This window comes from Lepidochelys olivacea (genome assembly GCF_965140295.1).
Source record: "Lepidochelys olivacea isolate rLepOli2 genome assembly, chromosome: 1".
Classification (NCBI taxonomy): Eukaryota; Metazoa; Chordata; order Testudines; family Cheloniidae; genus Lepidochelys; species Lepidochelys olivacea.
The window spans coordinates 253594409-253619635 of NC_140411.1; the positions used below are offsets into that span (position 1 = coordinate 253594409).

At 43.1% G+C, this 25227-nt stretch overlaps 1 protein-coding gene across 2 annotated transcripts in view; it reads left to right on the top strand.

The window, feature by feature from the left end:
- Window positions 1-4440: 4440 nt before the first annotated feature.
- TXNRD1 (thioredoxin reductase 1) overlaps window positions 4441-25227 on the top strand; it is a 52218-nt gene continuing 31431 nt past the window's right edge. Inside the window, exons 1-4 of one of the 2 annotated variants that reach the window (XM_084621409.1) lie at window positions 4441-4659; window positions 14820-14983; window positions 18700-18760; window positions 24519-24628. In XM_084621409.1, coding sequence (XP_084477535.1) covers window positions 4566-4659; window positions 14820-14983; window positions 18700-18760; window positions 24519-24628 — 429 coding nt within the window. In that variant the 5' untranslated portion in view covers window positions 4441-4565. The remainder of the gene's footprint in view (window positions 4660-14819; window positions 14984-18699; window positions 18761-24518; window positions 24629-25227) is intronic. The other variant, XM_084621410.1, reaches the window with a different exon arrangement.

Sequence of the window (25227 nt, forward strand, 5' to 3'; positions counted from 1 at the left end):
AACATGACCTTGGAAGCTGCATTTCGTGTGGACTAGAGGGGACAGGGGAGCAATGTGAAGTCAGGAAGGCTAGGGAGGGGGCTACGATAGTCAAAAGGGGAGATAGGGTGGTCCCAAAAAAATGTTTTAGAAGTTGGGACAGAGGAGGGGAGAGGGGAAAAGCTGTTTTAGGAATATTGTGTAGGAAGAAGCAGCAGATTTGGACAACCCATGGATGTGTGGGGAGAGGGAGAAGTTGAAGATGACCAGTAGCTTATTTGGCTGTACTGACAGGGCTCTATTCAGTAGTAGCAGGAACTTTTGTTTAAATTTACTTACCTACTCTTGTGGCATGTAACATCTACAATAAATATAACTGAAAGACATTAGGAAAATATATTTTCAGTTTTCTTATTTTGTGCACTAGACAGTGTATAGTTCCCTTTCACCGTCCCCCCTTTACAGTCAGATGCAGCCACATTTTCATTGATTTTGGGCACCTCTGTTTTTGGGTGTCTTAAGTTGGGCTCCCAAAATCATTGGCCACTTTCAAAAATGTTGATCTTTGTTTCCCCTTTTGTTCCTGTGGGTCTTTCTCACAGCAACCTAGGAGATATTTTTCTTTTTCTAATAAAGGAATGTGATTGTGAAACCACAAAAATTGTCAAGAGATACCAGGGCAGGTGCAGTATCTTATGCTACTTTTACCTTGTTTATTTTCAAACTGACAAAATGTCCATTTGATGGTATCCCTTTGAAGACTTTGTGGGGCTTGGTGGAGTAGAATGACTTCCCACAGCCTATCCTGAGAATGATTTTATATCTCTAAGTCTGAAACCGTAGTCCCTGAATGACTGTTCTAGTTATTACCCTCTATTATAATAATTATTGCTATATAGATGAGTGAATGCAGATATTAACTGCAAAATCTTGGTGATCATTCTCATTGCTAGATCAGGAGCACTGCTTCATTTATAAGTGCACTGTAATAAAGTCATCTTAATTAAATGAAGATAGCAGTTTATGCATTTATAGATTTAATTATCTTAACTCCAAATTATTATTCTTTTGCCTTAGAAGACATTTAACAGGGTGGGCCAGAGGTTTCCATTTAAAAAATATGGCTTTGGTAAAAATATTTTGCCTGTTGGTTTATCCACTTTGTACAAAATGAAATGGCTTTACCCCTTGGGGTTTTAAATTAGATAGAGGTCAGTATACTTACATACCAGATTTAGGTCCCAATCCTGCAAATGCCTAGGCACGTGAATATCTTTATGCATGTGAATACTGATGAGTTCAATGGGACTACTCAAATATGACGTTATTTATATGCATATCTGTTTGCAGGATCATGGCCTTAGTCAACAAAAGTGTTTCAGAAATTCAAGTATAATTTTTTGGTACTTGAAACTCCAATTAATGGTGGAGATTGGATTGTAGGATGGGAGCACTGTACAGCATTTGTAATGGGACTGGCACAAGTCATCCGTGCAAACAGAACGGGTTTCTGGGAGGTTATACCCCTTGAGCATGGAGGCTATTCCACCACCACTGTGAGAGTAGAGAAACGGGTTTCCTTTCTATAGAGATCCCTCGTGTTGTTTGTTATTTGTATTATGGTAGTGCATAGAAGCCCCAAGTGAGATCAGAGTAGGGTGACCAGATGTCCCGATTTTATAGGGACAGTCCCGATATTTGGGGCTTTTTTTTTACATAGGCTCCGATTACACCCCACCCCCGTCCCGATTTTTCACATTTGCTATCTGGTCACCCTAGATCAGGGTCTCATTGTGCTAGGTGCTGTACAAACACATAGCAAGAGAGTGTCCCTGCCCCAGAGAGGTTACAATCTAAGTAGACAAGACAGGTATAAAGGTGGGGAAAAAAGAAGGATAATTATCTCCATTTTACAGCTGGGGAACTGAGATATGGATAACAAGAATGATTTTCCCATGGTCACTTAAAGTCTATGACCAAGCTACAGAATGAACCTAGATCTCCTGAATCTCAGTCTAATGCTTTAACCACAAGGTCATTCTTCCTCTCAGCATGTATCCTTCTTTTCATTCTCCCCTCCCCCAGCATATAATCAACCTGCATAATGGAAGAGATGATTTGTTCACAAAGACAAGAATTTTTTTTTTAAACATCAGGTATTGGCCATAAGCAAGAATAGGATACCAGCTTTGATGGACTTATTGTCTGAGCTGGTTTGGCCAATCATATATTTCCATACAAAGAGAAAGGAAATGCACAATTTCAACGAAACAGTAAGAAAACCACATCACATGTATGCTGTTGTTTTACTTTTATAGATTCATAGACTTTCTCTCCCATCTTTTGCCTTGTCTCTTTACACTGTAAATTCTGGCTCTCTCATGTGTACCTTCAACATCTATCATAAGGGTATCTCAATTTTGGTTGGGGCCTCTAAGCAGAACTGTAGTAGCTCATAATTTAAGACCAGAAGAAACCCATTATCATCATCTAGTCTGACTTCCTCCATAGCTAAGGCCACTGAATTTCAGTGAGACACATACAAAGTCAAATGTTTCTTTCTTTAATACTTTCTAAGTTGGAAATTATTGCTTTTGGAAAAAAAAGACATGCTGAAAATTGTCCCATATGTAGAATCTTTACTTTCAGAGTCCATCCTTTGTTTTTTTTTTAATTCAAATGTTTCCAAAAGCTAGACAGCATATGCGGACACATGCTACTGTCTGTGATTTACTTATAGTTAAAGTTGTCCTCTTTTACCCCTTTTTAATATTTTTGAAATCAGAAATGAAAAAGATAAATATAATAATTATATCTAGCTCTCATGTAGTGCTTTTCACCTGTAGATCTTAAAGCATTTTACAAAGGAGGCAAGTATCATCTCCGCTTCACACATGGGAAACTGAGGCACTGATAGGTGAAATGATTTGTCCAAGGTCAGCCCTCAGGCCAGCAACAGAGTAGGGAATAGAACCAGGTCACCTGATTCCACTCCACTGTTCTATCCACTAGGCCACATTGCATTCCCATATGGGTGGATGCTTGCAAGTAGGATTACAATAAGGACAGGTCATATTTTTAATTTTTCACTTCACCTCTTTGTAGTGTCCCTTTGAGCATGGTTCCAAAATAAAAAAAAAATAAAAAAAAAATAAAAAAAAAAGTAGGGATATTTAACTTTTAAAATATGTTTTGCCATGTGCTCTGTTCTAATTCCATGTCAGTTTGCAATATGCTTCTTGAGCTGACCTGCTAAAGCTCCAGTTTTAGTAGTAGTTTCTGCATATCTTTATATTGAAGAAAATCCCCCCCACCTTTACTCAATGCCTTATTTTAGCTGCATAGGTCTTCCAAGGAAATTGAGTAATATCTTTTACTTCTAAGACACCTCATCTGTAGTGTCTATGCTATGTACAGTAGTTTGAGGTATGCTTGACTAAAAGTTAGGGCTGTAGATTAATCATAGTTAAATCATGCAATTAACTCAAAAAATAATAACAATTAATCACAGTTTTAATCACATTGTTAAACAACAGAATACCAACTGAAATATTTTTGATGTTTTTCTACATTTTCAAATATATTGATTTAAATTACAACACAGAATACAAAGTGTACTAGGCTCACTTGATATTATTATTTTTGATTACAAATATTTGCACTGTAAAAATGATAAACAAAAGACATAGTATTTTTCAATTCACCTCATACAAGCACTGTAGTGCAATCTCTTGATGGTGAAAGCACAACTTACAAATGGATTTTTTTTGTCACATGACTGCACTCAAAACCAAAACAATGTAAAACTTTAGAGCCCAGAAGTCCACTCAGGCCTACTTCTTGTTCAGCCACTGGCTAAGACATTAATTAATCATTAATTAATAAAGTCACAAGGGAGCTGCCCCTCATCAGCTCCTCAAGACTGGGGATTGGGGCACAGGCCAATTCACTAAACAGCTGCTGTGATTCCCCCTCCACATTTCTCCCTCCAGGGGCAGCTCAGTTTGTTAAACAGCCTAGGGTAAAAAAGAATCACTTGGGAGCCAGATTTCAGAGTAACAGCTGTGTTAGTCTGTCTTCGCAAAAAGAAAAGGAGTACTTGTGGCACCTTAGAGACTAACCAATTTATTTGAGCATGAGTTTTCGTGAGCTACAGCTCACTTCATCGGATGCATACCGTGGAAACTGCAGCAGACTTTATATACACACAGAGAATATGAAACAATACCTCCTCCCACCCCACTGTCCTGCTGGTAACAGCTTATCTAAAGTGATCATCAGGTGGGCCATTTCCAGCACAAATCCAGGTTTTCTCACCCTCCACCCCCCCACACAAGAGGCGGTCCGGCACCGGCCGCAGCACTCAGTACCTGAGGCGCGTCCGCCGGCAGGGGTCGCCCCACGCCCTGCAAACCCGTTCCTATCGCTAGTGCAAGCGGAGCTTCACCTCGCAGGAGAGGAGGGCGCAGCTCCGTTGCCTGCAGCCCGGGCCTCCCTTGCGTCCTTATCTGGTGCTGGCCTGGCAGAGGGCGCTGCGCGGCCCCTCCCTGGGAGCCGCTGGAGGAGGATGCGCTCAGTCCCGCGCCATGGGGAGCTCGGTGAGGAAGGGCAAAGCGGTGCTGCCGGCCGAAGAGGCTGCCCGCCCCAGTAGCCCCCGCCGGGAGCAGCCCCAGCGAGCAGGTAGGCAGCCCGCCGCTCGCGCGGGGACCAGGCGGCAGCCGGGCAGGAAGGTGGGAGCAGGGAGCGGGGCTCGGCTCCCGCAGCAGCAGAAAGTTCGCTCTGCCCGTGCCAGGTGGCGGCCGCTCCCCAGCGCCTCCCCACCTCCTCGCGTCTCTCCCTGCCGGGGGCCTGCCTTGCCAAGCGCGGGGGCTTCCGCAGTGGGAGCCTGCGATTTTTCCTCTGCGTGGGTATCGGCCAAGATGTGCAGCCCTGCCACTGGCTAGTGATTTGGGGTGCCCAACTTCATAGATTGGGGCCAGATTTGGAGAAGGTGCCAAGTGCCTGCCCCATGAAAATCAAGCCCGTTTAAGGTGCCCGAACTAAGCTAGGTGCCCCAAAATAAAAGCACCCCAAATCACTAGTTGCTCTTGAAAATGTGGGCCTCCTACGTAGATCAGGTGTGAGTCTCTGCAGCGAAATAGATAACTGTATAGACCATCTTTCTACATATCTGCCTAAAAATACACAGTACTGGCAGCCCTTTACTCAAAGTACTTGACAAATGCCAATTAATCCATAGCTCTGGTCCATAAACTGACAATGAAACACTTAGATTTTCTGGTAAAAGAATTCATAAGTCTCAGAAACTGAAGCTAAAAATTGTGTGTGGGGGGGGGGGGCAACATAAAATTGAGAGCTCTGTAGCTATCTTTCTGCTTCAATTCCCTCTTCTAACCCTGACTCAGGACTTCTTATACTGGGACTTTTTAGGTATCTGTGTATGTAATTTTGGAAAGGTAGACCTGTTTAATGAAGTAAATGTGTGACTGCAGACAAGGCTTCAGTAATAATATGTTTCTAAAATTCAACTTGAGAAATTGAATTGTTTTCTGTGATTGCTTATACTTATCAAAATCTTGACCTGGTTTATGTGAAACAAAGATGATGTGGTTGATTCAGTTCCTATCTATTTATGGCCAGATTCTGATAACCTGTCATTTTGTTCTGTGTTTGTACAGCACCTGGCACAATAGGGACCTGGTCCATGAGTGGGACTTCTAGGTACTTTGATAATACAAGTAATTAATAATAATGATGATGATGTTCAGTAGTACTTTACTCCATTAATAAACTAACTTAAATGAATGGGGCTAGTCAGGGAGTAGAATGCCAATGAATAAGGACATCAAAATCTAGTGATTAGTATTTACCAGCATGGTAGCACTAGTCACTGAGTGCAAGATTCCTTGAGTAGGTGTCCATATCACAGAAGTTCTTATCACCATAAATGGCACCCTGGTAGCATTCACAGCAGAGAGGGCAAATTTTGAAGTGACATGAAGACTGAATTGTCCTCTCACCCATAGAGATAGTCCCTCCAGTCCAGGTTAGGACTAAGGCAACTAGCAGTACAGTGTGAAGAAGCTTGCACTTCAGCTGTCCGTTTTGTATTTGTTCTATGGATAAATCAAGGTCAGGACTTCCATCTCCAGTGCTTTCAGCTTGGCACTTAGCATGAAGAATACATTCACTAAAAAACTGTAAAAAGTGATTTAAAAATGTAAAGGGTTTGAAATGCTGAATGGCTGAGATTAAAAAAAAACAAACAAACAAAAAACTAAGTATCTAGAGTAAACCAAAAGCCATTTAAAATATGTAATATTTTAATAGGGCATTCAAGGCTGAAGGAAACTTTTAAAACATTACGTATTTTTGGATTATGGAAAGTTTTTAATACACAGCCCTCACTCCCTCAAATTTGGATACGGGTTGGTTGTTTTTTGTTTTGTTGTTGCCATAGAGCATTTTTGTATATATGATACTTGAAGAATTGTCAGGGCTAAAACACTTTTGTAGTTCTGTAAGATAATGTAAACCACTTTACATCTGTTTTATATACAGCTTCCCCAGAAATACAACGCAGAGAGGGGCCGCCCCTCCAGAGCAGCAGCTTTGCTCCTGGAACCCCCCCCAGAGCACCCAAGATTTAGTCAAGGGTATATAGTACAGGTTATGGACAGGTCACAGGGCTGTGAAGTTTTGTTTATTGCCCATGACCTGTCCATGAATTTTACTAAATATACCCATGATTAAATCTTAGCTTTATACATGATCACATACTATATAGTCCATAGAATCTCCCCTCCCCTCCCCCAGCTCCATGTCCTCATCTCCCCCAACTCCACATCTGGGTCAAAATTTGTGAGGTGCCGAGTGCCTTACACTTCCGATGACTTCAGTAGGAGTTGAGGGTTGGGCTCTTGAGACGCAATTCCTTGTCACTGGCACGTATGGAAAGATTCTAACTGGAATCTTGGAGTGAGTTTAGTATCAGGCCCTTCGTGGGTAGACTTGTAAAATATTGTTACTATTAAAAATCACTTTTGCACATTTTCTTTTACTAATAATAGCTGGCAGAGCCCCAAAATCCAACACAACTTCATGGTATGAAGAGAAGGGGCCCAAATCACTGCTGTGTTACTCTACATTAATGCCAGTGTAACTGTACTGAAATCAATGAAATTACATCAGCGTGAAACTGGAGTAATGCAGTGACAAATTAGGCCCAAACTCATTTTATTTCTCTTTGTGCTGTTTCCTGTAAACATTTCTGCCATATTATTGTGCGTGTGGACTTTTAAAGTATAACAATGCTTCATAGCTGTGTTCATATAGCATTACTGTTGACGGATGCGAGCTTGCAGACCCTGGGTTCAATTTTGTCCTCGCTTACATCAGTGCAATCTTAGGCCTAGTCTGCACCTAAAATTTAGGTTGATTTGGCTATGTCACTCAAGGGTGTGAAAAATCGACACCCCTGAGAGACATAATTGAGCCAATCTAAGCCCCAGTGGAGACACCACTAGGTTGACCTGGTTACTGCCTCTCGAGGGGGCAGATTTTCTACAACAGAAGAATCCCTTCCATTGCTGTACCAACTGTCTACACTACTGTGCTACGGTTGCATAGCTGCAGCAACACAGCTGCAGCACTTGTAGTGTAGGCATACCCTTAGTGACCTCAGTAGTAACTGAGAGCAGGACTTATCCCTTAGTATATGAACTGCCAGTACATTTCCTTGCCAGCCTAATGCTCATTCAATATGCATTTTTTTTATTCCTGTGTGTTTTGCTATATCCCCTAGTTCCCCACAAGCATAACACCATCAAATGGACATTTCGTCAGTTTGAAAATAAATAAGTTAAAAATAGCATAAGATCCTGCACCTGCCCTGATGTCTCTTGACAGTTTTTGTGGTTTCACAATCATATTCCTTTATTAGAAAAAGAAAAATATCTCCCAGGTTGCTGTGAGAGAGACCCACCAGAACAAAAGGGGAAACAAAGATCAACATTTTTGAAAGTGGCCAATGATTTTGGGAGCCCAACTTAAGACACCCAAAAACAAATGTGAAATAACCTAAATTCTTGAGGAACTTTAACAAGACTGAACAAAACAAGCATAACATCTGTACACAGTCCAGGGTATTCCCTCATTCTTTGAGCTATTAGGTCTTATCCCATTGCCTTCTCTCCCTGGTTCCCAAAGGCCCTTTTTGGCCTCAGCTCTCTTTCAGCATCCCTCCTCCCCAACATAGTCCTACCCAAACTTTCTGAGGTCTGGGCCTTTAGGACTGAGACTGGCTTAGTCATCTGGCACGTCTTTGGTCATCTGAGAAAGCTTTCTGGCCATTAAGTGCCCCGCTATGAGGGTGACTAAATCATCATAAGAGGAAGGGTCGTTTTGGCCAGCCTACCCTCAGAGGTCTCATGGTAGTCTTCTCAGGAATCTGTCCAAAACCAAGAGTTCCATGATCTTTTTCCAGGCTGTTGGTCCCAGAAGGCAGTCACTCCTGTCTCAGATGGATCAGGTTGAACAGTTGTGATCTGGTGCTTTGTCTCTGGGTATCTCCACTAGTGGAATCTCTGGGCCCCAATGGCTGTAGTTGTCTGGAAGTAGTCTTTAGCAGTTTCTGTTGGCATGTCATAGTATGTCTTCTGGGTCTCCCAATATGGGAAAGGAACCAGAAGTGAGGATACTGGCCCACTGGTCTCGGAGCCAGGCCTCCTATAGGGCTGTTCTTTCAAATGTGAGGAGATATGCCTTGATGTCATGCTTCTGTTGTCATTTTTTGTAGATAACTGTTAGCCTTCAGGGATTAAGTTCTCTTGTGGCCACCTCCCATCTGAGTCAGGGCTTTTAGTTGTCTCACTACTTTGCATAGAGTGACTTGGTCTTGTGTTGCCTGGTTTATCAGCAGTTGACTGTCTCCTACTGTGTTCACACCCTCACCACTTCCTCCATTCTCCAAAATGGTTTCTCTCTCCCTGGGAAAAGTCAGCTGTGCCAAATCCCATCCCTAATACCATGTGTGACAATACACCTCTTTCATCATGTCAGGGCGCAGCGTTTCTCCCAGTTGCATTGGGCGCGTGTGAGGTAAATCCGTCCTACTCTAGAAGTTTAGTTCTTCATGTTGGTTTATTAGAGGAGGCCCTAGGTTTGGTCCAAGAGCTTCCTTAAACAAACCAGTCCATTTCCTACCTCTCACTGGAGTATGCCTCTTCATATGCTGGCTGTCAATTGCCAGCCACCCTCTAACCCACTCTGTGCCCAGCTATGCTAGGAACCAAGGCCCGCTCCCAAAACAGAAATAAACACATTTCTCTTATTGAGAAAAACAGCTCTTTATTTGGAAAAACCTTCCCTCCCCCTCACTGCACACAGCCCTTTTGCTGCCTGCTCCTCTCCTCTCTCCCTCACTCTATCTGGAAGAGGTTTCTAAAGGTCACAGGCTGTCCTTAATTAGACTCAGGTGTTTATAATTAACCTGAGGTAACCTTTTCCAGGTCATATTAAAAGGTCTTTAAACATTCTAAGACTGATATACCTGCCTTCAACCACATATTTATCCTTTTAAAGATAAGCACAAGAAAAGAGGTGCTCATTAATGGAGCATTACTATAATGCTCTCCTTCTAATAGAAATGAACAAGCTGTTTACAGTTCAAATTGCTGAATGAGATATTTGAGCTATTTTAAAGCTTACTTTTGTGTTTTAGTACAAACTAAATGAAGGTGAAATACATGCTATAGAAATTCACTGATATTTCTGCATCATGTGTACAGTATTGAATGAAAGGATTTTATTCACTTTGTTTTATTTTGAATAGTGTCATGTCTTGAATTTAGTAAAGTTATAATATACCACCCTTCTAGAACTGTCAGGTCTACCTTTGTCATGCTGCTAACACCTGAGAGCTTCCAGACCGCAAATCTCTAGGATCTGGATTTTCTCCTACTGCCCACTCATTCTACACTTAGCCTCAAAACACTTTCAGAGATGCTGGGACGCTGCTTAGGAAAGCTTGGTTTCCTTTGACCACCACGTTCACTTTTGATACTTGGTTGATGGTACTCTTCCTTTAATGCAAAGTACTTCCCTGTGTTTGCTTGTGATGTTCTGTGTCACTAAAATGCAGACCTGATAGTAAATAATAGATAGAGACGGTTCAGAAAGGAATAGTTTTACTGGTGTGCATCAGGCAGTGGTGTTTGTTAGAGCAGTGGACTAGGACTCAGGATTCTATCCCAGCTCTGCTGCGTGACCTTGGACAAGTCAATTCAATCCTCTGTGCCTTGGTTTCCCCACCTGTAAAATGAGGAGGATGATACCGAATTCCTAAGCACTTGGTGCTAGATTCACAAAAAGTTTTTAGATGCCTAAGTCCCAGTTTTAGGCTCTTTAGTGATCCACAAAACTATTGAACTCTGTAGGCGTCTAAACTAATTTGACACCAATATTTTCAGGGTACAAGTTCCCTTGGTACCTAAATTTCTGCCTCTGAACAAGCACGCTGCTGCCTCCCTCTAGGCATCTGGACGCCTGTCTCCTGCCTAAGCCACAGAAGGATTGTCAAACGGGGAAGATAGGCACCTATCTTGCATGCAGGGCCTGATCTTATAAGTGTGCTGAGCGGCTGCTTATTAGATTGGGTCCCATTTAAAATCTGGCCAATGGTGGTGTCCACCTTATAACTTTTAGCCCAGTGGCAGGAGTACTTGCTTGGGATGTGGGAGACCCAGGTTCAGTTCCCTCCCCTGCCTGAAAGGGAGAAAGGATTTGAACAAGGTTCTTCCACAGCCTAGGCAAGTGTTCTAACCACTAGGCTAAAAGTTATAAGGTGGGCACCACCACTCATGGGTGCCAGAAGGACTGCAAAAAAGGCTAATATTCTGGGGGGTATTAACAGGAGTGTTGTGGAAAACGTGGAAGTAATTGTCCCATTTTACTTGGCACTGGTGAGGTCTTATCTGGAGTACTGTGTCCAAGTCTGGGCACCACACTTTAAGAAAGATGGGGGCAAATTGGAGAGAGTCCAGAGAAGAGCATCAAAAATTATATAAGGTTTAGAAAAGCTGACCTATGAAGAAAGGTTTAAAAAAAAACCTGGGGAAGCTTAGTTTTGAGAAAAGAAGACAGAGGGGGGACCTGATAAGAGTCTTCAAATATGTTAAGGGCTTGTTATAAAGAGGAAAGTGATCAATTGTTCTCCATGTCCACTGAAGGTAGGAGAAGTAATTGGCTTAATCTGCAGCAAGGGAGATTTAGGTCAGATATTAGAAAGTTTTTTCTAACTATAAAGGTAGTTAAGCTCTGGAACAGGCTTCCCAGGGAGGTTGTGGAATCCCCATCACTGTAGGTTTCTAAGAACAGGTTGGACAAACACCAGTCAGAGATGATCTAGGTTTACTTGGCCCTGCTACAGTGCAGGGGACTGGACTAGATGACCTCTTGAGGTCCCTTCCAGCCCTACATTTCTGTGATTCTATGAGAAGGGTGTGCATGCGTGTGTCTGTGAGGTGGTGGGAGCGGGCCAACCAACCAAAACAGTTCCTTCCCAGAGCCGTGGAGGGAATACCCTTTCTCCCCCCACCCAAGCCTGACCCTCCTCTTCCCCTCTCACACCTCACCCTCACGCACACCATCTTGACCATCTCGGTGCCTATGAACCAGAACCAGTTCACCAATCTTTAAGCCTATTTATATTTTCACCATGATGAGAAAAATCTCTGTTCACAAGAGATTGCCACTAAACAGTGTATTTAGAGATTATAAATTTTGCAGGATTTTTCTTGATAGGACCAAGATAGCAGTTAAGAATGGGGGCAGAGGGAACAGGATGACTAAGGGTAGATCAAGGTCTGCAAAAGAGTTAAGGGGGTAACAGATCCATAGATTTCAAGGCCAGAAGGGACCATTGTGATAATTTAGTCTGGCCACAGAACTTCTCCAAAATAGTTCCTAGAGCAGATCTTTTAGAAAAACATCCAATCTTGATTTTAAAATTGTCAGTGATGGAGAATTCACCACATCCCTTTGGTCTAGTGGTTAATTACTCTCACTTTTAAAAAATTTACACCTTATTTCCAGGCTGAATTTGTCTAGCTTCAACTTCAAGCCATTGGGTTGTGTTATATATTTATTTCTCTGCTAGTTTGAAGAGCTCTTTATTAAATATAGTTCCTCAGGTAAATACTTATAGACTGTAATCAATTCACCCCTTAACCTTCTTTTCGTTGAGCTAAATAGACTGAGCTCTTTGAGTCTATCACTACAAGGCATGTTGTCTAATCCTTTAATTATTCTCATGGCTCTTCCCTGAGCCCTTTCTAATTTATCAACCTCCTTTTTGAACTGTGGGCACCAGAACTGGACACAGTATTCAAGCAGCAGTTGCACCAGTAACCTCTCAACTCCTACTCAAGATTCTCATTTCTGCATTCCAAGATTGCATTAGCTCTTTTGGCTACAGCGTCACACTGAGATCTTATGTTCAGTTGATTATCTAACGTAGCCCCCAAATCTTTTTTCAGAGTCACAGGATGGATGACTAATCTGGGAAGTAGTAAGTATGGCCTACATTTTTTGGCCCTAGATATTTACATTAGGGATGTAAATAACCTGTAAAAAACAGTAACCATGTAACCAATTAAAATTCTGTCAGTTACACGGTTAAACATTTACCCAGGGAACTAGTGAAGCCCTCCATTTTATGTGGGGCTCTGCTGTCACCCCTGGGGATCCCCACTGCTGGGAGGAACTACCGGCTTGATGATGATTCCTCGTTTACATTTTGAAAGCTCTTAGTTAGCCAGTTTTTAATCCATTAAAGTCTGCCATAAGAGCTAGTTGTTATTATTGTGGTTGCCCCAGATTTGTGTTGACCACAATAACTATGAGCATCAAGGCAGGAAGCCCAGATATGCAGGTCATCTCAAACAAGTGACAATAGAGACTTTATAGAGACTAGTCACATAGTGTGTTTATGCCACTTACAGTATGCTGCATCTTATTAGTCATGTTAAAATGATATTCCACTGTTCAGTAATTGATATGGATATGTCCAGAAGATTATGAAATGTTAGATTATATAATGGTTTGAATTTTATTAAATGTGAAATATATTTATATTTTAACTATTATTTGTATCCATATGATGTATACAGTAGCAGCTATGTTAGTCTGTTTTCTATTACATTGTACATGGGTGTGGTGCTTTACAAATAACTAAAAAATACAGTTCTAACCATGAGGAGTTCACAATTTCAGGACCTGATCCTGGAAACCCTTACTCATTTATGCAGTTCTTACACAGCCAAGTAATCCCATTTAGTTTGTGGGATTTTTGTTCTAAATTCAAACATGACATGACAAGGAAAAATAAAAAATATTAGGGAGGTAATGGAGAGACAGGAAAAATGGTATAATTAGTTAATGTTAGTCTATTTTTAAACTATTTTCATACAATGTCCCAGATCCACAAGGGTATTTAGGCTCCTAACTGCTACTGAAATTGATTAATCAGAGCCTAACTGCCAAGAATTATTGTTGGTCCTATAGGATGGTTCATATAAGTTATAACTAAATGTGTCATATAAAGCTTTTTATGAGACCTATTATTGACATTTGTTATACTACAAAGCTACAGTAGTTTTATGTTTGTTTATTTTAACTGGTTTTATTTACTTTAAAATAAAATGGGAGATGGAAATGTTCAGATACTGGAGTAAATCAGTATTAGTAAATAATTAGTAGTAAATTCTGTCATTAAGAGGGGTATTATTAAAGTTTAGGAGCTATTGAATTAATTGCTTCAACCTTGTTCTATACTAGGCTTATGTAATTTATATTGTGAATGCTCTGGAAACATCTAAGATTAGCACATAATCTATTTACCCTCATGTAAAACATCTCCATTAATATTAATTAGAGCCTCATGACTAAATCCCCATATGCTTTACTGAAAACGTGCCACAGTCACGTGGGAAAAGAATATGATAAAGGTTTGAGCCTCTCTTGGAACACTGATGCTCAGCTGATGATGCTGAAGGCTCCAATTCTGAAATGAGATCTGAATAGGTGGACCCCAGTAATTAGGTTGTACAAGGATGAAGGGATCTTCCTGCATGGATCCGATTGCAGGAACAGAGCCAAATCCTGAAAGCTTGCCTCAGTTATGATTTCTAGGCCAAAAAATGTGAATGGTAAGGCATTTTCATAAAATGTCATGCAATGAAATCCTGGCCTCATTTAAGTCAGTGGGAGTTTTGCCATCGGCTTCCGTGAGTTCAGCATTTCATGCTCTTACGCTGCGTCTACACTTGGAGTTGGGGGGGGGTGAGTCCCCCCAGCTCGTGTAGACATACTCATGCTAGCTCTCTTTGAGGCAGCACACTAAAAACAGTAGCTGCAGTAGCATGGGCAGCGGTGAGTGGCAGCACAGGCTAGTCATGCTAAGTATGTGTTCATGGGGTTTAGGTGGGTTGGTACTCAGGGCAGCTACCCCACGCTGCCACTTGCTACTGCGGCTACACGGCTATTTTTAGCACACTAGCTTGATGCGAGCTAGCACAAGTATGTCTATGTGAGCTGGGAATCAACCCCCCAACTCCAAGTATAATCATACCCTTAGACTTTGCCTGCTGGTGTGTGAGCGGGGACAGAGAAAGAACAATGGAACCAGGTGACTAAAATTAGGGAATTGTTTTAAAAAACCCTTTGAAATAAATTATTAATATTTTAATTTCATCTGAACCTGTTCTCAGCATGTCATCTTTGTCATAAACCATTTTACAGTCTGGTTTTTGGTTACTCCACTTTGTTTTAATTTCTTATAGCAGCTGAAGATTATCACCATGCAGCTCAGAATGCAAACAATGGACAAGCCATTACAGCTTCCTGCAAAAATAAAGATACAGACCTGCAGTTTAAAATACAGGCCTACATAGATAAAAACACTGTTATGATCTTCAGTAACACAGCATGCAGTCTCTCTGCTAAGGTAATGTGTTAATTTTCATGCAGAGATATACAGGATTTGTCATATCTTACAAGTTCAGTGTCCTTCATTTCACTAACGTAATTGAGTTGCCAGATCCCATTGACTTCAGCATGGCTCCACGTGGGCACAGGAGTCTGTCCATGTGAAGTCATTTTCAGGATCAAGGTCTTGGTTGCTGTCTCCTCTACTTTTCCTAGTCCAGCCATGGCCAGAACCGTTTTTCTATTTTCCCCCCTAAAAAGTGTATGTCTGGTCTCTCATCCTAGCTGCAGACTGTTCCTACATCTGGCACCCATCCCACTGTCCCTGACAAATATCTGGTCCTCACCTTCCAGCTCACAGGCCTCAATCCAGAAAAGTACTTAAGCATGTACCTAACATATGTTTACTTCAGTGGGACATATTTTAAGCACGTGCTGAACCCTAAGCATATGCTGAAGTGCTTTGCTGAGTGAGGGCCATAGAATGTTCTGTTTCCGGATGTTCTCCACCTGGAAATTAAGTTGCAAGGGCTAAATTTTGGCTCTTCATCCCAGCCCATTCATTCAGGGCCTGATCCTAAATTAGAGTTTTCCTATTGACTTCAAGGCTTTGGGTCAGGCTCTCAGATAGATGACCTAGAAGAGATTTCTTATTAATTCTGGTGCAGAATTTATCATCCCTTTGTCAATGCCAATTTTTGAGTTACCTTGCTTCTGTAATACCCTTGCTCTGCTATTTAGAGATTTCTTGAAAAATTATTAATTTATCTAGTTTGTCCTTTCGGAGAAACAGAACTGTGAAGAGTAATTTCTGCCTTTTTCACGTATTCATTGGGTTTGATTAAATAAGCATGATCTTTCTGTTAAAAGATGACCACTTTTTCTTTCCGTTATGGATAACGTGTTTAACTCTTATTCAGGTTGAGAAGTTCCCCGAAGGAAATTCACATCTACATAAAGATATTTTCCCACTTATTATGTAACTACCTGCATATGCCTCTACACATTAATTGTACATTTGTACTCTAATAGATGTAATTTAAAAATAATTTACATTTTCTCAAAGGGGAACAGAAGTTTTATTTCAAGTTAATACATCATTTTTAAAAACGATGGGCAATTGGAATAAGATTTTATACATTAGCAGAGGGATCTATGTTAGAGCACAGCCCCATTGTTCCTGTTATTAGGGCTTCTGTTTTGCAGGATTTATTTTTAGCAATTTTTGATTCATTATTTATTTTGAATTTAGCAATTTTATGTAGATGTCCAAAAATCAGGGCACTAAGGGGCTTTCTCTTTGTATCTACTGTAATAAATAGCACTTCATAATGTTCCCTACTGCACTTCAATGTAGTACTGTTTCAAAGAGCACTACATTAAAGCACACTATGGAATCTAAGGGTTTACACGAACCAATTAATGCACAACACATTAGAGTGCATTAGAAATCACCGCCGTAGCGTGCATTACTGCTCCATGTAGACAAGCCCTTAAATACAAGTAACCATTTCCAGAGTTTTTCCAGTGTTTATTTAATAAGCACCGATTTCATTTTTTTTAAGTTGGTAGTGTTTTATTGGTATTATCAGTTAAAACTTAAAACCAGAAGCCCTGCTGTTAATGTAAAGTATTTTTAACTGAATTCTAGCTCAAATCATCCGACATCTTGCTCTCACTCAAGTCAAGCTTAACTTTGGATGGAAGCAAGACTTTAAAAGCCGCAGAGCAGAATGACCACAGCACAACTAAGATTAAATCATTCTAGTTCTTGTGTCAGTAGTAAAATAAAACTTGTAATGGATAGATAAGATAGTGTGAGTGTCTGATTTTCTCAGGGCATTGATTATAAGGACAGAGTGGCAAAAATGGAGGAAAATATAAGACATTTTGAACTTTGGTGTTCACCTCTATTTTTAAGGCATCAGAATTAATGAATTCCTTGCCCAGCTAAATTCTAATATGGCATAACAATCTACCTCACTCCTGATTTACCAGTTATGAGGCTAACATAACTCCTTTTTAATGGATTTTAGAGGGCTTGTCAAAATTAAATTGATAACAACAAAAACTGAAGGGTAGATTTGACCCTGCATCTGAATTCTGCTTGGCTTGGGGAGGTGAGTGTAATGGAGGAAGGGCTTTGGATAGCCAGTTCCAGCTCCTTGATCCCGTGGGCCAGTTTACAGTGGTCTAAGCAGTGGTGAGCTGGAGCTGGTTCGCACCGGTTCACTAGAACCGGTTGTTAAATTTAGAAGCCCTTTTAGAACCGGTTGTTCCGCGAGGGACAATCAGCTCTAAAAAGGTTTCTAAATTTAACCAGCCAAAAATGGCGCCTTAGGCACCGATTCCGTGGGTGTTCCAGCCCTGGAGCACCCAAGGGGAAAATTTGGTGGGTGCAGAGCACCCACCAGCAGCTCCCTGCCCTCAGCTCACCTGCACTCCACCTCCACCTCCTCACCTGAACGCACCACCCAGCTCTGCTTCGCCGCCCCCCCAGGCTTCCTGCGAATCAGCTGTTCGGATGGGAAGCTGGGGCGGGCTGAGAAGCAGGTGGCGGCTTCGCACTCAGGCCCAGGGAGGCAGAGGTGAGCTGGGGCAGGGGGGCGTGAGGAGGGCCACCCATGTCACAGCAGGTAACTGGGGGATGGGGGGGGGGAGAGGGCGCAGGGGAACCACTCCCCGCCCCAGCTCACCTCTGCCCCCCTTGGCCTGAGCGGGAAGCCGCCGCCTGCTTCTCAGCCCTCCCTGGCTTCCCGCCGAACAGCTGATTTGCGGGATGCCGGGGGTGGGGGGAATGGAGAAGCAGAACGGGGCGGCGCGTTCAGGGGCGGAGGCAGAGTGGAGGTGAGCTGGGGCTGGGCTCAGGGTGGGGAGCTGCCAGTGGGTGCTCTGCACCCACCAAATTTTCCCCATGGGTGCTCCAGCCCCAGAGCACCCATGGAGTCGGCGCCTAAGGTGCCACTTTTGATGTGATCAGTGGGGGGAGCGGCTGCTCCCCCTGCTCCCTACCCAGCTACGCTCCCCCGCCCCTAGGAGCCAGAGGGACCTGCTGGATGCTTCCTGGGAGCTGCCCCAGGTAAGCACTGCCGGGACTCCCAACCTGGCCCCCTGCAGGTCCCTCTGGCTCTTAGGGGTGGGGTGGGCACCCACTACGGTGGCCCACAAGACCCTCCTGCCTGGTTCTGGGGGCAGTCAGGGGGATGGGGCAGGGATCCTGGGGGAGGCGTCAAGGAACGCTGGGGGTTGGATGGGGCAGGAGTCCCGGGGGGCGGGGGTGGGCAACGACCCCCTCGTGGCGTGAGGAGGGAACCAGTTGTTAAGATTTTGGCAGCTCATCACTAGGTCTAAGCCGCTGGTTGAATTAGAGCAGTTTCAAGGCTGCTCTAACTTATACCACTGGCCTCTGGCCCCTAAGAGAACTCATTGGAATTTCTTGTGCAAGACAGTGACTGCTCACCATTGGGAGTAAGGCCCAGTGTTTCCCAGAGACTGGCTAAGTGACTTGCGCAAGGACACAGTGAGGCAGTGGCAGAGCGAGGAGGAGAACCTATGACCTCTGAGGTTCTTCCCTAGCCATACATCTACACGCCTCTCAGTGGGAGGATTCTTATGGGCTAAATGTAGATAGCAGATAGGAGGATAAATGGGTGGCCTAGTAGAGGGAAGAACGGAAAATTTCGGTGTTCAGTGCTTTGTGTTAATGTCAATATTTATACACTGTGCTTTATGCAGGTGAAGGAACTGTTCAAATCCATGAGCGTTCCCTATTGTTCACTTGAACTAGACAAGACAGGTAAGGCTCTTTTGCAGTTGAGTTTCTTGTATGCTAATAAATATACTCACAGTCTGTGAGCACCACAGTCTTTCTTAATATTTCCTGTGACTACTTCCTCGTTGGCTGTATCTGCAAACAATGAGACTGCAGTTCTTCCTTGTAGTCTAAAGATAAAAATTTTTTTGCGTCTCTTCCTCATGGAGAGCATAGATATTCTTGTAAAACAGGTGAAACGTTTCCTCACCTGCCTCCTCAGAACAACTATTGAGAGTAACCTCTGCCTGACCTGTTAAAACTACAGTACCAAATGGAAGAACAATGAGGAGTCCTTGTGGCACCTTAGAGACTAACAAATTTATTTGGGCATAAGCTTTTGTTGTCTAGAACCCACTTCATCAGATGCATGGAGTGGAAAATACAAGAGCAGATATAAATACATGAAAAGATGTGAGTTGCCTTACCAAGTGTGAGATTGATCTAGCGACTGTACCAAATGGGATTCACTGCTGTTATGTTTCATTCTGCTATAGCTATGGCTGGGATATGCATGATGGTATCTGAAAATGATAGTGATGCTTCTTTCATCCTATACTGCTTTTATTTAATGTTTTAGCCCCTATGAGAGAAGGTGAGATTGTAGTGAAGTTGCTTTTATACGTACGATGTTTCTCAAACACATTAAACACAAGTAGCTAAATTGAGAGGTGAGGCTAGTGAGACTGTAAGTTCATGTAACATACGCCTTCATCCATACCTATAGGGCTTGCTTCTGATCTCACTTACGACATTACAGTAATGTAACTCCTCTGTCTTCAATGGGTCATTCCTGGCTTACACTGATCTCAGTGAGAGGCATAGAAAGTCCCTTGTGTGTACATTATACCCATTTAGATTATCTTTGACTGACCAACTTGCTCACTTTGGCACAGCCAACGATTGAACCCTGGCTGTGAAGGCAAACGTGGCTCTAAACCACCTTCATGTTTCCTCTGATCTCAGCAGGGCCAGGGGTTGGGTAATCCCCTGACACAGACTATCCACAGGACTGCTTTAATTTTTATGGTAATTTGGGCTACAATGGTCCTTTGGCCAGGGATCAGTGCAGGGTCACCCAAGCCAGCCCTGATACATCTCTTGCAATGGGGTTGAGGGGTGGCAGAAGCCACTTGCATAAAGCCAGCATAGCTGCCCTCTGCAAGATCACAAAGAGAAATTGTTGGGGCAAAGATCTAGTCTTATGATTTACCCCTACTCATCACCCTGCAAAAGAGCCTTATGCACATTACCTTTGAATTTGGCCCACTGAACCTGAGTCTGTTGAACTGTAAACTAATGTAACTCATATTGCTGAGGGTCTAGGTGATAGGAGTAAAGCAACTGGCACATCATTGTTAAAACGAGGCATTTGTTTTTAAGTTGTCTCTTCCAGATTGTTAGAGTAGTAATGACAGCTAATTTTTCAATCAAATTCATTCTTGTGTAAAGGTTCTCTTGCTGGTGCACGCCAATGTCAATCAGCAGAAAGTTTCTGCTTTGTGATATGGAGAGCAAATTCTTACTTAAATCAACAAAGACCTTCGTCTTGAAGTGCAGTTCTTAGATCTGCATGGCGAGTACTTTAAGGGTTTACACCTACCACACTTTCTTACGTAAGCAACAGTTGCTTTTTTTCCCTTACAGCACTAGAAGTTACACAAACATTAGTCTGAAGTTCTCAGGTGGGACCTTAGAGTAAATGAGAATCAGGCCCTCCATTTTACTCTTGCACTTACTATTGAATTTTGTTTGGCTTTTTAATGCTGCAAAGAGTTTCTTAGTTTTTTTTATAGTATCAGATTGTTAATGGACCCTGTGCAGGGGGCACAAGGGCTGGGGTCAAAGCTCTTTGTGCTTTTCTCCCCTTATCCTGCTCCACTGAGCTATCACAGGATGCTTTTTTCCACAAAGGGGGCAGGCCCGGGGGTAGAGTCTGTGCGCGGGCCAGCAGGTGAGCCCAGACGTGAGGAGAGCACACACTGCATCCATTTCAGGGGTGGCAGAGCTGCAGTGTGCACTTCCTGGAAACCCTAGAAAGAATTCCTCCTGGGCTACCATTGCAGCATAGTCCCTCCTTACACATTCAGTGCAGGGTTGTGCCTTTAAGACACAATCCATCTCATAGTGTTGTTAACATTAATGTATATTTAGTGACGGGGGAGTTTCATATTTTCTTTAATGTTACAGTGTGCCAGATGTAGTCCAATATCGTGGTCCAACCAGCTTTTGGTGGGTTTTCCTAATGTTATGGGCCATATATTCACCTGGTGTAAATTAGCACAGGTCCACTGAAGTTAGGGTGACCAGACAGCAAATGTGAAAAATCAGGATAGGGGTTGGGGTGGGGGGTAATAGGAGCCTATATAAGAAAAAGACCCAAAAATCTGGATTGTCCCTATTAAATCATGACGTCTGGTCACCCTCACTGAAGTCATAACTTCATTAGAGTGATGCTAATTTACACCAACTATGAGAGTGGCCCTAAATGCCCTCTGTCTCAGAGAAGGATCTAAATGTGCTAGATGTGAGATCCAAGACCTGCTTGTGGATGTTAAACTAGCATATTCCTCAGGGTATCTGAGGGAAAATATAGATTCACCAACTCTCTGCATTATTGTAATTACCATTAATGGAAGAGATCCTACTGAGTGTTTGCCAGAAAAAACAGGATAGCTTCTTTGCTTTGTCATTCATCTCTGGCTGTTTGCCCAGTGCAACAAGGGAGTGGCCAAGAAGCTATGAATTCATGACTAAGTTCTCCTGGTAGATACTTGGGGTGACTAGAGTTATTTGTGTACAATTTGCCTTCTCCAACCAACATATTTTTATCTCATTTCAGAGGATAGTTTTACATGAACATTCTTGAAGCTGTTTAAACTTGTTATAGGAATACAACATAAGGTTCATTTGTTTAAGGTCCATAGAACTCTGACTTTTTGTAGGGTTTTTTTTATATTTTTTTAGCAGAAGGGATGTTCTCCCTCAATACAAATCCTGGGAGGTATTCAAAAACTGTGTCTCAGTATTCCTCAGCATGTATTGGGGTAGGCTGCTGTCCTGTCCCCTCCGCTCAGGAAGGATTAAACACCACAATCGGCGTCTGTTCAGTCCCTTTCCTTAGGGCACCATTTATTGTTTGCACTGACAATCTTTAGCAAACCCCAAAATCAAACAGTTCAACATAAATCCAGCAGCCACCCTTCCCACAACCCGAGGACTTTCTTGCCAGAGCCTCTCTGCACCTGGCAGCACCTGGTGCTGTGCTGGGAGTGCTGTCTCACCCTCTGTCCTGAAGTGATTTCCATCATATAGAGGGTTTACCATTTGGTTCAGTGGCTCTCAGCATCCTCACTATACAAATTGTTCCAGTGCCCCTGCCAGGCAACTCTTCCCCAGTCTTCCTGTGGACCAGAAGCTGCCAAAGTTACTGACCCTCTAAGCTGCATATAACAATCTTCAGAAGTTCAAGAGCTAGGGCACAGCTGCCAGGGCCTGGGGCGTATGCCCTGCTGGAGGCACCTGCCGGACACAAGGCTTCAGCCCAGCTCTTGTTGAAGCCCCGGCAGGTGCACCCCATGGGGCTGAAGCCCCACTGGGCAAAAGGCCCTACTCCACCACCCTGCTGTAAGGCCCGGTCACCCTTCCTCTTCCCGCTGCTGAGTCTGGTAGGTGGAGAATGGGGGAGGCATCGTGCGGTCCTCCAAGAGCCACACTTTAACTGTAAAAGAGCCTCATGCGGCTCGTGAGCCACAGTTTGGCCACCCCTACTATAGACTGTCTTCCTGGGAGTCCCCCTGCCACATGAGCCAACCTGCTGCCTGGAGTGTTCCCTTTGAGTAGAGCTCTTTCAGCCTTGATTGGAATCGGGTGCTCATCAGGCAATTACCTGACTCCTTCCTTCCCAGGGGCGGGGCAGGAAGAGGTGTGGCAGGGGCGAGAAGTTGGGTGGGGCCTTGGGGGAAGGTTTGCAGTGGGAGCAGGGCCTGGGGTAGAGCGGGGGTTGAGCGCTCCCAGGGAAATTAGAAAGTTGGTGTCTCGGGTGAGTATTATCCCTAAGTTACGGAGTAGGAAATGGAAATAATAAAGTTAAAGGCTAATTTTCAGTAAGTTGGTCTGTCTGTATTTGAGTGCACAGTTGCATTTCTCCTTTGTGTGCTCACTACCAGATATGTATGCACATATCCAGGACAGGTGTGTATCTATCCATGTGCATGTGCAAATGAGAATTTGCACTGTGTATCCTGTAGTAAGCAGAAGTATGCGCACAACTAAATACACACAAGTGCGTGCTGACCAACTTACTGAAAATCAGGCCCGACATGACTTGACCAAAGTTACATGGAGATTCAGGAGCAGAGCAGGTCATAGAACCTGTCATGTGTGCAAACCTTGCCTCTTCTCCTCATTCAGTGCTGTGCCAGATCATAAATCATCAGGCTTGGAGAATGTTAGTTGTTGTTTTCTACTAATTTGTTATACAAACCTCTCTGAACATAAGTGGGTAGATTTTTTTTTTCACATTGATAAAGTACTCCACAGAACTGGCTTTCAATCAGTCACATTATCTGTGTCTTTAGTTGGGCATTCTAAGATTTCACATATAACGTGCCGCATGTAATAATTTTGGCATTTGAGTTCTATGAAGTCAAAAATTTCTGTCATATTTAGGGTTATCATACATCTGGGTTTTCCCGGACATGACCTCTTTTTTGGTAGTCTGCTCTCCATCTGGGAGGATTTTTCAAATAAGAGGAAATGTCTGGGGGGTAGTGGAGCAGATGCCGCAGCTCAGAAAGGGCGGTCTATGTGCTTCGATCAGTCCCGCTCCTGCATCCGCAGCTGCTGGATCCCTCCCACCCCACCCCGGCCTGCCAGGTAAGCGGAGCTGCCAAGTGCCTCTCAGTCATGCCGCCTGCCATGCTGCGGCGCCTTTGAGCCTGGCCAGGAGGGTGACCGGGCCAGGCTGAGGCTCCCTGCCCTGGGTATGGGGAAAAGCCTGCAAGCACTGACTGACGTGCTGGTGCCATGTCGCGGGCCTGCCACTGTGACAGGGAGTGTGACATTGACCCCCACCTTGAGTGTGAGGCCACAGGTACTCCCTCCAGCACCCCCAAATATCTCTCTCAGGGAAACCCCACCTCCTAAATACCCCTCCAGCACCCCCAACTTAACCTCCCCTCTTACTCTTTCCCCCCCCCCCCCCCCCCCGCTTGGCAGTGTCCTCTATTTGGGAACTTGAAATATGGTAACCCTAGTCATGGTAACAGATGCAATTGAAGGCAGAGTTCTGAAGAAACTAACCAAAAGAGAACCATCCTGAACTTTTAATAAATTTTCATAAGATATTAGCATGAAAAACTAATGGTTGATGAGGGATTTTTTTCTGGAGAGCTGAGAGTGAAAAATATTGGTAGTTATTTTCTTTAGAACTGTTAAAAACTTAACCACAGAAAATCTAATTTCCCTATTTTTTTCTAAATACATTGTAAAACTGGCAGGAACCCTAGCCAATCAGTTTATTGGATTTCAGCAGACTAAAATATAGCAAGTCATTCTACCTTTGCATGTGACTCATCATTGCCTTAGGAAACAGGTTGCATTGAAGTGTAATCCAGTTCATGGGGAAGTGAGTGATCTTTCTTGAGAAACAGAAAGCCACACCCCTCTGTTATTTCACTTCACATAGTAGCCTTCATAAAGGAAGACTTGAGACTGTATTCTTTTGTACTTTATTTCACAGAGGATGGGCAGAAGCTGCAAGACGCACTGTATGAACTAACCATGGAAACTTCAGTACCAATTGTATTTGTGCAACAGAAGCAAATAGGAGATTATGACAAAATTTTAAAGGTAGGAAAAGAAACAACATGAGCAGACTTTTATAACTTTTTAGGTTTGAAGGTAAGAATCAGTACAGATGCAGCCTTCCTTTTAACAGTATGTAGTTCGGGGGGTTGTTTCAGCCTCGAGTCACAGTCACCCTTTTCCCATATTACTGAATGGGAAGCAGGTCCTGGCAAGATCCCAGCTAAATCAGAGCAGTGCTCTGAAGGGGGGCTGGGAAGGGGGAGAGGGGAAGGATCTTGATATGGAAAAAGTTGAGAACTACTGATGTAGTAAAGACTCTAAACCGTTTCGTAACTTGTGTAATGCAAAGTAAAACATTCTTTTTTTAAAATTTTCAAAGCATGACTTACAAAGTATCGTCTCCTCTCCAGATACACTATAAGTAAGTTTTGTAGTCTCTTCTTATGATGTGTCCTTCATCAAGGTATCTTTTCTCACTAATTATGTTTGATGGTTATCTGGTAGTTATTTTGTGATGGCTGTCTATTCTCAGACAGGGCTGTTGCCATCAGGCAAACAAAAGGATGTGTTTTGGGGAGGAAGAGAGGTGGAGAGAAACACCACACTTTCTTTTTAAACTTATTTCTATAAACTTGAACAAT